The sequence below is a fragment of the Ascaphus truei genome, chromosome 2, assembly GCF_040206685.1.
Source record: "Ascaphus truei isolate aAscTru1 chromosome 2, aAscTru1.hap1, whole genome shotgun sequence".
In the NCBI taxonomy this organism is placed as follows: domain Eukaryota; kingdom Metazoa; phylum Chordata; class Amphibia; order Anura; family Ascaphidae; genus Ascaphus; species Ascaphus truei.
The window spans coordinates 115,762,033-115,776,562 of NC_134484.1; the positions used below are offsets into that span (position 1 = coordinate 115,762,033).

The following is a 14,530-nucleotide window of genomic DNA, read 5'->3' on the forward strand; positions in this document are numbered from 1 at the left end:
GTGCAAAACAAATAAGGAACATGACAACATAACATATAGAAGAGCACATATTATATGGCCACCAACTGATACACTCACCTTCTAGGTGTGTTGAGCTGGCTGACCCAGGTGAAGACACTTGTTCCGTCTCAGGTGACACATGTCCTTCAGGGGCAACTATATATAACAATAACATAAGTTTTACATTTACATGTGTAAATATTGAACAAACAGTTATTGTATGTTCTGTATTTATGAGTACCTAACAGCATCAGTTCCTTAACTCAAAATGTGTGTGTGAAAGTGAACATAAATAGTTGTAATAACTATGTACATGCCTGTGTACTTAGAAGTTTTGAGTTCCCTAACATAAAACATACTATGTTTCTGCAGTAATGCGTGAGGATAAATAGATTAAATTTGTACATAAAAATCATATGTTGTGTATTGATATCAGTATCATAATGTACATAACTATCATGAGATGACCATTCACAATGGTTATCATGAAGGTGGTCATATTGCAAAAAGTGTTGTTTTTGTTAGAGGATATGTGTGGTACATTAATAGAAGATGTGGCACACCTGAATGTGGCTGTCACTCAACAAGACAACACATGCAGTGTGTGATAATGTGTTGTTGATAGTAGTTCAACTATAGATATGAGTGAACTAATGTGTGACGTACGCTTTGATAAGTAATGAGTTGTTGGGGCATTTAGTAGCTAAAGTGTAGCTTTCAAATGAGTGTGATTAACTTCAGTTGTGCTAGTCAGGTTGTAAGAACGGTATTCCCTTCCCCAAAAAGCCTAATCAGCCACACCTTTCAATTACTTGAAACAGGTGAAAATGGTGTGAACTAAGTTGACCCTAAAATGAGCCTGTAATTTGTGTGTGTGCTGAACCCCACCCCCTCTGTTGAAGTGTATGCTGTGATGAGATATTAATTGCAGCTGCTTTAACACAATGGTAGATGAGCTAAATAGTCGTGTGCAGTTTTTAAGTTATGAAAACAATGACATAACATATGATACGTGTGCCTCATTATGCTGTCTGTATATGAGTTAAAGCAAAAATGGACCTTTTCATAAACAACTATAGATGTGTTAGTGCAAGTGATGTTTGTAGGCCGTTGCATGCAATATATTTGATGCATGCTTAAAATAGGCAGTAATGTCATGTTTGTCGGAGTAAAATAAATAAAATACAGAATAATATTATACATATTTATGTTCTGTACCTGTAGCTAGTAATAATTTCTCATTAACATGTGTTACACATGTGTACTACCCTGTTGTTCCCCATCTTTGCCCACCATCAATTGCTTCCACTGCAGCAATGCATTTTGGGAATTCCCATGTAAATGAGCACGCAATGGCACGTGCTATATTAGTTACTGCTTTTAGTAGGACTACAACATATATGTCTATTTTGAGATATATATATATATATATACAGAATCAGACATATACATATATAGATGCAGGTATGCTTATATTGTGAAGACAGTATAAAAAGCAGTGTAAATATGCAAAATATCTGTAAGCAACGACACGCCTAGTACAGTAATATTTCTCACCTGGTGGAAATTGTGAGGGATAAATTCCAATATCACGGTCACCAGGTAAGCCTTCCACGACGACGGGAAGTAATTTTGCCCGAAGCAGCTCCTCCAATGGAGTTAATATCAGACGTTGTGGTGTCGGCCCACCTCCAGTGCCAGTAGCATGCACGCGTTGCTGTTGTATTTTCTTTTTCAATTTGGACCTAATATCATCAAATCTCTTGTGACAATTCCGCTTGTCCCTCACATGATTCCCACACGCATTGACACCAATGACTATTGTGTCCCACATTTCTTTTCTGCTTGATGAACTTGTCCGCCCTTGAAAAACATATAAAATATATGAGGTAACTTAATAATAATAGAAGCACCAGTTTCCTACACTGCTAGCTGTTCCAAGAGATAGCAAACATGCTGTTTTATGTATTATATGTGAAGCACATGAGCATTCACTACTAAACCTATACATGTAAGCAAGGTTGCATTCATATTGTATGCAGTTATGGCAAATTGACCGCCTGTGTTTAGTTGTCCTTGTAAGGCATGATAAAAAGCTGTGTTTCCAGACTAATTAACATAGAAAGATATTCTGAACCCATATTTGCATATGAACAAAACTCAGATGACCTAGGATCACATGTATTTGAATAATAAATGTAAAGGTACACTTACCTAGTAAATGTCCATATATACTGTCATAGTGCTCCAGAATGCCAGTGACAAGAGCTGTATTTTCCTGGTCATTGAAGCGAGGATTACGTGGCTTCTCCACACGTTTCTTCCGAGCAGGTTTAGGGTCAGAGCTTGGCTGGTGCTGACTGGACTCTCCTTCTTCCAATGGAAGAGCCTCCAAAAGCTGGCCACCAGCAAGCACGCCACCACCGGACACCCCATCAGCAACTGCGCCACCAGCAGCACTCCCAGCACCAGCACTCCCACTCCTAGCACCAGCACTCACACTCCTAGCACCAGCACTCACACTCCTAGCACCAGCACTCCCAGCACCAGCACTCCCACTCCCAGCACCAGCACTCCCACTCCCAGCACCAGCACTCCCACTCCCAGCAACAGCACTCCCACTCCCAGCACCAGCACTCCCACTCCCAGCACCAGCACTCCCACTCCCAGCAACAGCACTCCCACTCCCAGCAACAGCACTCACACTCCCAGCAACAGCACTCACACTCCCAGCAACACCACTCGCAGCACCAGCACTCCCACTCCCAGCAACACCACTCGCACTCCCAGCAACATCACTCCCCTGAACAGTACGTTCACTCCGACGCGTACTCGCACGAGTAGCACTCCCACTCCCACCAGCATCACTCTTCCCACACTTTGCGGGCATACTTCCAGCACTCACAAAAAACAGACAAGAAATGTACAGCCAATCACACGAAACACTTCCACATATAAAACAAGACAAAGATGTAAACAAAACAACAATGGACAAAGCTCACCCAATACACAACAAGTCTCTCAGTCAATATGCAAATCTTCAATCAGCCAGCTCTGTGCGTCTCTCTCTCTCTCACTCCCAACAACACAGAGAATGATTAGCACTACACGTTGCCTTTAAATATGGCGCGCTATCCAATACATGCTTGTTTCGCCTGATTCAGCAAGATTTGTGATTGGGCAACCTAACAGCACCCCGCCACGCTCGCCGATACACCTGTGTGTGATCGGCTAATCATCGTGAGAGTGGGCGGATTTGTTTTCGGGTTGATTTTGAATGTATTCGGCACTTACTGCATACGGAGAGGAAAAATCGCCAATAACATGACTAATCGGTAAGCTTGACGATTTCACATAATCGACGCTTACTGCATGAGGCCCTATGACTTTTTCTGTGGCTGACTTTTTGTCTGTGACTGCAGCAAGCAGACTGATGGGAATTGCAACTTCCTCATATAAAAAAACACAGGCTATAACTTCCAAATATATAATTTTCATTTAACATTCTTGAATTACTAAAGAAGATTGTCATTAAAGTTGATATTGCTTTAATTCATAGTATAATATTTATAGTTAATCGCTTTTCCCTTGATTTGCCATCAACAATGGTTATTGGCTACCACACTTTAGTAAATATAACCTTACATATTATCATTTGTTCACTGCAACTACAATTTCAGCAGCGTCCACATTTAAAATCACAATTTTGTATTTTAAAATAAAGCTCTATTTTTGGGTGTTCCCTAAATGTGAAAAAGGTTCCTCCCACCAATGTTTTTCTATATTTATTAACAAACATAGGTAGAATCATGTACAGTATTTGAGGGAGACGAGTAGGTGGTATGATGTATTTTATTGGACCAACAAGTAGTTTAAATATTACAAGCTTTCGAGCCTCTTAGCGTCCTTTATCGGTTATTTGAATATCCAAACTTTTAACTTGAGACAATATGTCCCAGTTAACTTAAATTACTCTAACCATCTTAGGTATGTCTTGGGTATAAGTGGTAATATAATTAACAATTCTATAATTGATAATATAATTAGAATTGTATAATATTATATGCTATGATCATTTTCAATTATTTTCTATTACATAGTTGAGCTCAGCCACCTGGTCTAACCCAATTTGCCTTTGTTTAGCCTGTCATTCATACCCTCCTTGTTGTTAATTTTCCAGAGTCCCATAAACCAACCTCTTTAAATGTAATTTCAGTATATTATTGTTTATTCATAATGCACCATATATTTAACATATTTTATAGTACAATGGGAGCAGAAAATCTGTGTAATATTAATCTATTGTTTTCATCTATAAAAAAAATGTACCTGTTTATGTAGTGTAGCCCCCTATCCCCGTGACTAAGGGAACTACACATGCTGACTTTACCTGCGGCTCACATGAGGCCTAAGTCTCCGCCGCTGGGAGCCTGGGGTGAGCTCTCGCCCTTCTCGGTACAGCGCCTCTACCTGATGAGGGATCCCCAACGAAGCGGGATAACCCGTCACAGGAACCAATACAAAGATAGTAATACACACACGCAGGTATAATATAACTGTTTACTAACACACACTAATAATAATAACAACAGTATTACCCCCAACACCACGTTCCCACAATACACCGACCCAACACAATGTTTACACCCTGGTGGGGTTGCCCCAAAGTACAGAGGTGCCCTGGGCACCTAACCTCCCCGGTGTTCGAAGAGACAGGCCCACCCAAAGTGTGTGGAGTAGCGCTACCCCTGTGTGAGATCGTTGGTGCACATGGAATACCTCCCTGGGCACTCCTGTATCCAGGTGTCACCGTCGGCAAGGGATCAGTCTGGTCCCACAACGTGGGATCTGCAAATCCTTCCTTTCACCTTATGCGGTCCACCACGTGGGCGAGCTCCAGCTGGTGGTCTAGTCCCAGGCCGTAGGCTGCAGATCACCATTTGGCTCCATCCACCGGTGCAGCAACACTCTCTACTGGTGCACTAAAGGAAGCATCGCTATCTGGGGCCTTACCTATGATCACTGTCTCTACTGAGGATCGGGGAGTAGCTGGGGCCTGCAAGGGAAGTCTGGCCTAGTCCCAGCGCTACTGGAACCTAGGACACTACCTCTTCCCTTGGCTGCCTCTCTCTCTCTCTGACTGGCGTGGTCCCTCATTAATGCAAAATCTCCTTCCTGCTCCCCACGAGGATCCCCCACCCCTATTGGCTGTACAGCCCCACGTGTCAGTCTCCCCTGGAGCATTAAAGGACATGTAATCCCATGCGGAGTTGCCTGTAATGGCCACAGCACTGCAGCTCCATTGCTCATGAGCAAGAATAAAAATGGCCGCCACCTGTGCCGCCGTTCTGTCGCAGAGCTCCGGCACTCCGACGTTCCAAACATAGATTGTAAACTTGTTGGAGCAGGGACTGTGCCTGTAACATTCTATGCATAGTTCTGTATGCCTCACGCATTAGTGTACTGTAATGGTACCTTCTTGTTTTGTTTCTCTCTCATCAATGCTCACTATTTCTGTTTAACTTTTACATCTGACTTTCAATTCTACAGCATGCATAAAATGATCCACTCATATCAGTGGTTCTGACAGTTTGAATGCACAGCATTGGTGAGCGTGACATTTGCAGTTGCATGATACAGTATGTGATAGACAGTACTGCCACTGTTCTACTATGCAGTGGTGGCCTAAAAGTTCCCCAACACCATACAGCCTGAGTCTAGGGAAAACAATAAGGCTCTAGCAAAGCAGAATCTCTTTATGACCATTACTAAGCACACATATCGATATATACATTAACCACTCTATAATGCATAAGAGGTACAATTGCCCACACACCATGCCCGGCTGTAGTAACCCACGACTGTGTTACCCCACACCGTGTCCACAGTACTGTCCGACGCCCTTGGCCCCTCTACCACGTAAGTGTCCCCAAGTAGAACCCCCACCCTTTAGGCGTGATCAGCGCTGTACTGTACAGTGTTGGTGCACTTTTATAACAATACCTGCCCGGGGCTCCAGCACCTGGGTATCGCAGAATACAAGAGGGAATCCGTCCGGACCAATGTCTTCATACGCCACTGCGTGGGGTGAATTCCGGCGTGGATAATATCACCATCAGGATAGTCTCTGTGTCTTTTGTGGTGCGCAGATCCCATAACCCACCTTGCAGGGCTGCGCAGCGTTGGCAGCTGTATCCCTGACTATACCAATGCTAGTGGGTCAGAGTCCCTATCTAAGGGCCTGTCCCTAAAGCAGCACAAGCTTTACAAGTGAGTCGGGGCCTAGCTGGGGCCTAGTGGGATATCTGGCCTAGTGCAGAGGGTCACGAACACCTGCACACACAACCTCCCCTAACCTTGTCCGAGCAACGACTGGCGTGGTCTTCACAGCACGCGAAATGTATCTTATTCTGTACACGGGGAATCCGGCCGCACTATTGGCTCCCTGGCGTCATGTGTTCATCGCCACTATGAATTATGGGGCTTGTAGTTCCCATGCAGAGTGTGACAGGGTGAATAAACGTCACCAGTCATATGCCTGGCAGACCTATGTTTAGGCCTGCAGTGCAGCAGTGACAGGGTTAACATTCAGCTGGGAGGTCTTGTTAATTAGTCTGATCCAGCTGCCTCTACAAGGAGCTTAAAAACCATAGGCTGCACACTCATGCAGCCTGTCTGAACCAGTGAGATACTGACATGCTGAGGGAGAACTACAGCTAAGGTCTGTCTTCACTGTGCTATTTTGATGTACTGTTACGCTGGAATCTGAACAGCCCTTGTTGGGAAAAGGGCCACGCCCTGCTCAGGACTTATTTTCTGTTTGCTCTGTATGCAGAAAAGAAGCTGTTTTGTTTTTGTGTGCCATATTTTTAAGGCTCAATACACATCCGGTCCCAATCCACTTTAACAACTGTCCATTGGGTTCTGTGGACAATTTCAGTTGTTGCGCTATAGAACATGTAGTCCTCCCCCCTCGGGGAGGGGATAGAATCAAGCTCCTACACCAAAGGGAGGCGCACTGGATCCACACATTAAACACATTACAACCCAGTGGACTTAATGTGGATTGGGATCTACGATGTTTTCTTTAAGAGATATATAAGAGTGTTATACGTGGAATGCAGATATGTACATATTATGGTCTTCTTTAGAACAGAACGTCTATTGTGTATTTCTGATTTATTCTCTGCACTGTCCCTCCCTTAGCCTTTCCCCCCCCCCCCCCCTCCTTCCCCCCCCCCTCTCTTTCCCTCCCTCACATTTCTCTTTCCCTCCCTCACACTTCTCATCCCCCCCCCCTTCCATACCTCCCCCCCCTCCTCTTTTCCCCCCCTCCTCTTTTCCCCCCCTTCTCCCCCCCCCCCCTTTTACCCTTGTTTCTCTCCCTTTCCCACCTACCTTCCCTTGATTCACTGGTCTATAAGTCACAAATATGTCTAAATAAAGCATTAGGAAGCCCCTATATGTATGACTGACTAATAGGTATATAACTTTGGTTATTGTGAATCTAGTGTTGAGTATATTCCACTTGCAGTGTTTGCAACAGCTTTTTATGTTCATTCATATACCTGGAATGTGCTGCCAAATAGTCTTATCATTTTGCTATTGTGTATGTCTGAATATATAATTTAGATGCTCTCTGTGCATATAATATGTTTATAGTGAGCTGCACAGACATTAAATACTTTAAATAGCATGATATTAGCTAACAGGCATATAGCACTGAAGGGGTTAAAGTTTTAATGCCGCTTTCGCGGGCTTTTAGGTATTTAAGAGGCTGTCACCACTTCTCCCCACTCCAAGACGAAGCCCTCTGCGTAAGGGTGAAACGCGTTGAGGGGGAGATGCTGGTGTAACCCTGGTGTGTGTCAAATAAAGTTATGTTGAACTAGTCATCCGGGAGCCTTTCATTGGACATGCGCAGTTGCGCCGCACTTCTATCCATTTTCCGGCTCAATAAATAAGCCTTTTCAAGAAACCCATGTGTGGTTGCATGTACCATGCAACCTAGAGCCTCTGTATCATGGCCGCCGCTCCCTACTGTGCCTCTGCGCATGCACAAGCTTCCAATATGGTGGCGCCTTGCTGAGGGAGCCGCCAGAGCCTGCGGTGAGCCGTTCGCCGCTCCCTACTCCCCTGCATTGCCGCCCGCTCCTGTCCCTGCCTCCGCTGCTAGTCGCGACCACGCCGGGAGGTAAGGTAACACGGGGCACGCACCAGGGGACCCTGCTATACTCTCCCCCTGGTGGAAATACCAACGACCCCGCTTGGGAACAGTGTAACACAACAATATAACTTCACACATAATTTATATAATAAAAAAGCATTCACCAATACAACTTATCACATTGAATCGACTTTAAACAATGTTACACAATTCTGTGAGCATCGCAATCACGGATTGGATTTTGCTCTGAGACCATTGCTGAGCCTCATAGGGGGGTGCCCCAATTATATCATAGGTTACCCAGTTGGGTGGGTACCTAACTCTTTGTTTTTCATAGTAGAGGCTCCTTTGGATTTATGAGGAGAGTGTAATAGACTATGTGCCTCGTGCACTTTCACTTGCCGCAGTAATCCTATAAACATAGGAGGACTCCCTTGCATGACAGTACAGCGAATCATATTGGCTATAGGGTGATTCAGGCTGGATCCTCGTAAATACTGTGTACGGCGGGTATCAACTTACGGTCGAGTAGAGTCCCTAAGATCAACTGTAAGCGTTACTGTGTGTTTTTGTGTAGCCCCGGTAAGAAATGGGGGCTATAAAACTTTCTCCTACTGGTGTAAGTCCTGTTAAGGGCAGGCCGCCAGTAAGTATCATGGGTTTCCCCAGCTTCAAGCCCTGCCAGGATTGGTGGAGGTAGGCACCTGACTCTGTGGCTTATGCAAGAGACACAGGGGAGGGGCCTGCTGACATCATGATGGGCAGGGCTGTCTCTATTTAGTTGCAGTTCCTGTGTGTTTTCTGTGTCATTCTGTTGGAGTTGGAGTGTCTGGCTGGACAGTCAGACTGTGTGAGCTAGCTAGATTCCAGAGGAGTAGGGCCTAGTTAGCAAGAGGTGGACCAGTGCCTCTCACCCTGCCTAGGGGGTGAGGGAAGAGCTAGCCCCACCCTGAGCGCCTGCGGCTTGGGGTGGAGGCAGGGACACAGTGAGCACCCACAGACCATCCTGAGGGTGTGCAGTCTGAGGAGAGAAGAGACCCTGTACCTGATACCAGCGTGTGTGCTGTGACTACTGCTGCTGCTGTGTGCTGCTATTGATCTGCTGTGAGTACAATAAAGAGACATTGCTGTTTTATACAAAAAAGACTGTGTGTGAGATTGGAATCTCTTGACCTGGGACCAGGGCTTCTCTGGGATGATTCCAGATATTCCCTAGGTTTTCGCCAGAGATGGAGGCTCTGCACCACTAAAGATGAAGGCATTTACCCCAGAAGCCTGTCCCTGTTATCCCCTATACCACCACGGGAGACTCAGGCCCTCCTGTTCCTCACAGGTATGCACCACCAACATACATGTAGCCAGCCCTCACTACACTCTAGAGGTCCAGTCTGCGACCGAGGGGTGGGGGGGAACATGGGTTACATTTGTCTTTAATATTATTATTGTTAGGGTGACCATATTTACTCATTGAAAAAATGGGACAACTGATTGGCATGCGTGAACTGTCCACGCCGGCCGTGCATGCACGGATGGCCACGCATTAGCGAACTGCCATCCCAATTGCGCATGCGTGTCCGGCAAGAACCGATCGCACATGCACAGGATCTGCTCTGGCCGGCAGGGCATTAATGATTGGCGCAGGCCTTTCGCTCATGCAACAAGGGCAAAGTAAGGACACTGGGACCCAATCCCCATAAAAACAAACATTCCAGAAAAAACGAGCTGTCTAGTCACCCTAATTATTGCTACATTTTCAATTGAATTTTGAGTTCTATACATTTTGTACACTATTTTTCATAAATATGGTTTTATTTGTTGATGCTTGAGTGTTATTACCTCTCATTTTCTTCATTTGTGAACAATGTACAGTACAGTATACTGTTGATACTTATTAGATATAGCACCCATAAGTATTACCTGAGCAAATAAATTGTTCTTGATTTTGTTTTTAAAACAGGTTATTGGGATTGATTTACTTTCAAAAGGCACCTCTAATTGCACCGTTAATAGAAAAACATCATACATCATGTAAGTGTGATTTTTTTAATTTATAGCAAATGTTACTATTTCTATTATACACTATATTTTTGTAAGGAATTGGGGAGTCGTCATTCACGGCGCACTCCCTCCTTACCTGCTGCCTCGCGCAACCCCGCTGTCTATACAGCTCGTGCACGCTCACGAAGGAGCTTTGTGGACATCGCGGAGTCTGGCTCTGTCCCCCGGTGATGGTGCGTGTCGGTGTCGCGCACACATGATGCGTGTGCACCGCTCCCCAGCTGCGTGTCATCTATCTTATCATGCCTTCCTGTCTCCTGCACTGCTCCACCTATCCCTGCTTCCGCTGAGGCCGCACCTCTGCTCCTCCCCTCTCTCCCATTGATCCTGTCCTGCTATATATGCTCATCTGTGCCACTTGCACTTTGACTGAGCATAGTTCCTGGTAGCGCTTGTTCTCCCACTTCCTGGTTCCTTGCCTTGTCTTGCTCCGTGTACCTTCGCCTTGCTTTCAGATTGATCTCCTGTGTACTGACCCGGCTTGACCCGTGAACTCCGCACTTCTGTGCCCCCGTGGCTGTGGGTAGCGTTTCTACCCATTCCCACCTCAGTACCAGGGTCCCGCCTTGTTTGTAGTGAGCACAGCGTTACAATTTTAGAGGGCCATTATGTTTCTAATATGTCTTATACTACTAGTAGACTTACAGAAGTAAAAGTTTTTTACATTATTATTTTTTGTTGCTTACTTGGTATGACATCCTGACTCGCCTCGTTGGATTACTTCAAATCCTGTACAAGATCCTCAGTTGATATCATTGTCATTAGAGGTTGAATGTTTTTATATAATGGATCCCCCCCCCCCCCAAAAAAAAGAAAAGCCTAAAGCTAAAGGTTTTATTGATCCTTAATATAAATGTTTCATCATAAGAGATAGTTGAAGCTGACAGAATCGATGATGATGTGTATATCAGCAGACATCACCTTTAAGCTTGCTAGAAAAAAATAGCATTTAAGTAGATAAATGGTCAAACAAATACTTTTTATGCATGTGGAAAGAGATGGAGAGATACTTGTGTGGGAGGTTCAAACACTGCAAAATAAAACCCACATGATTGAGGGACATATTTAATAAACAGCGCTATGCCATATGACATCTTACAGCCCATTCAAGGTAATAAATAACAAATAATACAAATAACAGATCATGGGAATAAGTTCTTCAGACATAAAAGTAACATTGTAGAAGAGGAGTCCCTGCTTCGAAGACCTTACAATCTAATTGGTGGGGAGAACGTACAGAGACAGTAGGAGGGCTTTCAGGTAAGTGCGTCTGCAGGGGGCCAAGCTTTATGTATCGTGTATAGTATTAGCCACGGTGCTACTCATATGCTTCTTTAATCAAGTGTGTCTTAAGTGGGTCTTAAAGGTGGATAGAGAGGGTGCTAGTCGGGTATTGAGGGGAAGGGCATTCCAGAGGTGCGGGGCATAAAGTGAGAAAGGTTTATAGCAGGAGAGGGCTTTAGATACAAAGGGGGTAAAGAGAAGACATCCTTGAGCAGAACGCAAGAGTCGGGATGGTGCATAGTGAGAAATTAGGGCTGAGATGTAGGTAGGAGCAGAAGAGTGTAAAGCTTTAAAAGTGAGGAGGAGAATTGAGTGCGAGATGCGTGATTTGATAGGAAGCCAGGAGAGTGATTTCAGCAGGGGAGACGCTGAGACAGATTTCAGAAATAGTAGAGTGATTCTGGCAGCAGCGTTTAGGATTGATTGTAGGGGAGACAGGTGAGAGGCAGGAAGGCCGGACAGCAGGAGGTTACAGTAATCGAGACAGGAGAGAATGAGGGCCTGAGTCAGAGTTTTAGCAGTCGAGCAACAGAGGAAAGGGCGTATCTTTGTTATATTGCAGAGGAAAAAGCAAAAGGTTTTAGATATGTTTTGAATGTGAGGGGCAAATGTGAGAGAGGAGTTGAGTGTGACCCCTAGGCAGTGTGCTTGGGCTACTGGGTGAATGATGGTACTTCCAACACTAATGTGGAAGGAGGTAGTAGGGCCAGGTTTGGGAGGAAGTATAAGGAGCTCTATTTTTGCCATGTTACGTTTCAGTCGGCGAATGGCCATCCAGGATGATATTCCAGAGAGACATTCAGAAACTTTGGTCTGTACAGCAGGTGTAAGGTCAGGGGATGAAAGGTAAATTTGTTTGTCGTCAGCATAGAGGTGATATTTACTGTAAGCTCAAAAGATGTGATTAGGTCACCTAGAGAGAGTGTGTAAAGAGAAAAGAGAAGGCTGTGAAGTGTGCTATAGCATAACACTGATTAGTAACTGTTTTTAGTCTACTTAACAAAGTGACCTTTTATTAGTCTGCCCTAGTGACAAAAAGGCTGGCCAGTAAATTTGCTGCTACCTCAGAAAAATTGTCCTGATTCACACATGTTAATGTAACAGGACTCATTTAATTTAACAATGAATTCAATATTAATTTTGGGAAAAAAGTAGGGTCCAAATTGCCTTTTCTACTATACCATATATCGAAATACTGTGCCTCAGTATATTTATGCCAACAGCACCAAGTTCACTTCAAGTCCACTTTCCCCAATTGATGCTAAACATATAACATACGTGTATAGTCAGTGCATCAAAGTTGAACAACGATAATTCCTACACAAAATCTGAATTTCTTGCAGTATAAAACAGTAAGAGTTTGTCCACCCAACAATCAGCATAGTCTTTGACAAAGCATTGACAAAGGCCTGAGGGCTGAAACGCGTCAGAGGATCCATCAGCATTATACTGTTGTTCAATAAAATCCTTTAGTCACCACTTCAGCCATCCTTGACTGCTTTACGGCTGTGCTCCGTTCGTGTCTCCTGTTGGAGAGATTTCCAACAATCGGCATATCCTGAGTTTTAAAGCATAAATCATTACTATTTAATAGTGATTACTAATAGTTAAAAAAAATGACATACTTTTTTTATGGTTAACTAGATGTGTATACCAAACAAGCGCTTAGATCAAATATGGTTCTAATAGAATGCACCAGGGGTGATAGGTGTGATACAAAAAAATATAGTGACAAATAAATAAATCGATAATACTTCGCTGTTGGTGACGTGCGGCACGCACCCGCCCAAGATCAAGCCGGAGCATTCTGCGGAAGTACAGGATGGGAAGGAGAAGTGGAGATGGATCAGAGGGCAGAGTGAACTCCCGGAGATCCTGACCAGTCACAGCTCCAGCAATTGTTTTTAAGGCATTTTGAACTTTGAAACCATGTGAATGTATTTTCACTTTTGCGTGAGAGATAAATTCTTTTAGCAGTATACACTATGTGGTATTTGTTCATTTAACCAGGGAAGGCTACCTGACTCCAGAGGTGCATTCAGAGATAGAAGACACACAGACAGCACTTTACCAATGTTTATTGGGACACACTTTTAAAGATTTGGGAATCTATGAGTACCGACTGCACAGAACTTTAGACTCACACTATAATAATTGTGTTAACATATTGCACTATATTTTGTATGTGTTTTATTTTACATACATATGCACTCCCCATTACTCCTGGAATACTTTTTTATGGAAAGGAATTTTGACTTGTCTACAAGACATCTGCTGGTGAGAGTATGGACCTATAAAATGCTATAAAAAGCCAAACAGTGGGAGGTTAAAATAATTTCTCATCTACATCATCTTCCTCTGAGTTGGTAATGTACTGTATATTGTAACCATATGTTTAATGTCTGGTTAACATGTGGAACAGCCAACAGCAATTGGAATTTCTCAAGTCAATGGGATTTATTAATTGAAGTGTGATAGCAATTATTGATAGTTAATAGCATTTCAAGTAACTGGTCGTTTAAAACTTGAATAAATATACTTATTTGAATAAAGTATACTAGTGTAACTAGCATGCAAATTAGGTCATTTTTGAAGCAGAAGAGACAAAGGGCCTCATGCAGTAAGCGCCGAAAAGCCGTTTTTCGCCATTTTCTCGCCAATATTGCCTCTCCGATTCAATAAGCGGCGATAAGCTCAAAAAATCGGCATTTTTTATTGCCAAAAAAAACTTTTCGGCAGCCGGATGTCGATAAGCCACTTTTCGGCACTTATTGGCACTTTTTGAAACTCGGGTGTTCCCCGCAGGTGTCCCCGCGGGCCTGCAGTGCCAATTCTGTGCCCCCCAAAAATAATTTTAAAACACATAAATACTTATAAATACACTCCCCCCCCCCCCTAACACATACAGAATAGTAATGGGCACAATTACTATTATCCACAAATGGATAATAGTGCATTTGCCCATTTAAAATACATAAAGAACAATAAATACATTAAATAAATATTGCACTCACCCTTGTC

The 14,530-nt window shown here is 43.8% G+C and overlaps 1 protein-coding gene across 1 annotated transcript in view; it reads right to left on the bottom strand.

The window, feature by feature from the left end:
- Positions 1 to 14,530, bottom strand: part of LOC142488125 (uncharacterized) — a 77,357-nt gene that overhangs the window by 41,556 nt on the left and 21,271 nt on the right. Inside the window, exon 2 of the mRNA XM_075588497.1 lies at positions 79 to 156. Within this exon, the coding sequence (XP_075444612.1) occupies positions 79 to 156 (78 nt within the window). The remainder of the gene's footprint in view (positions 1 to 78; positions 157 to 14,530) is intronic.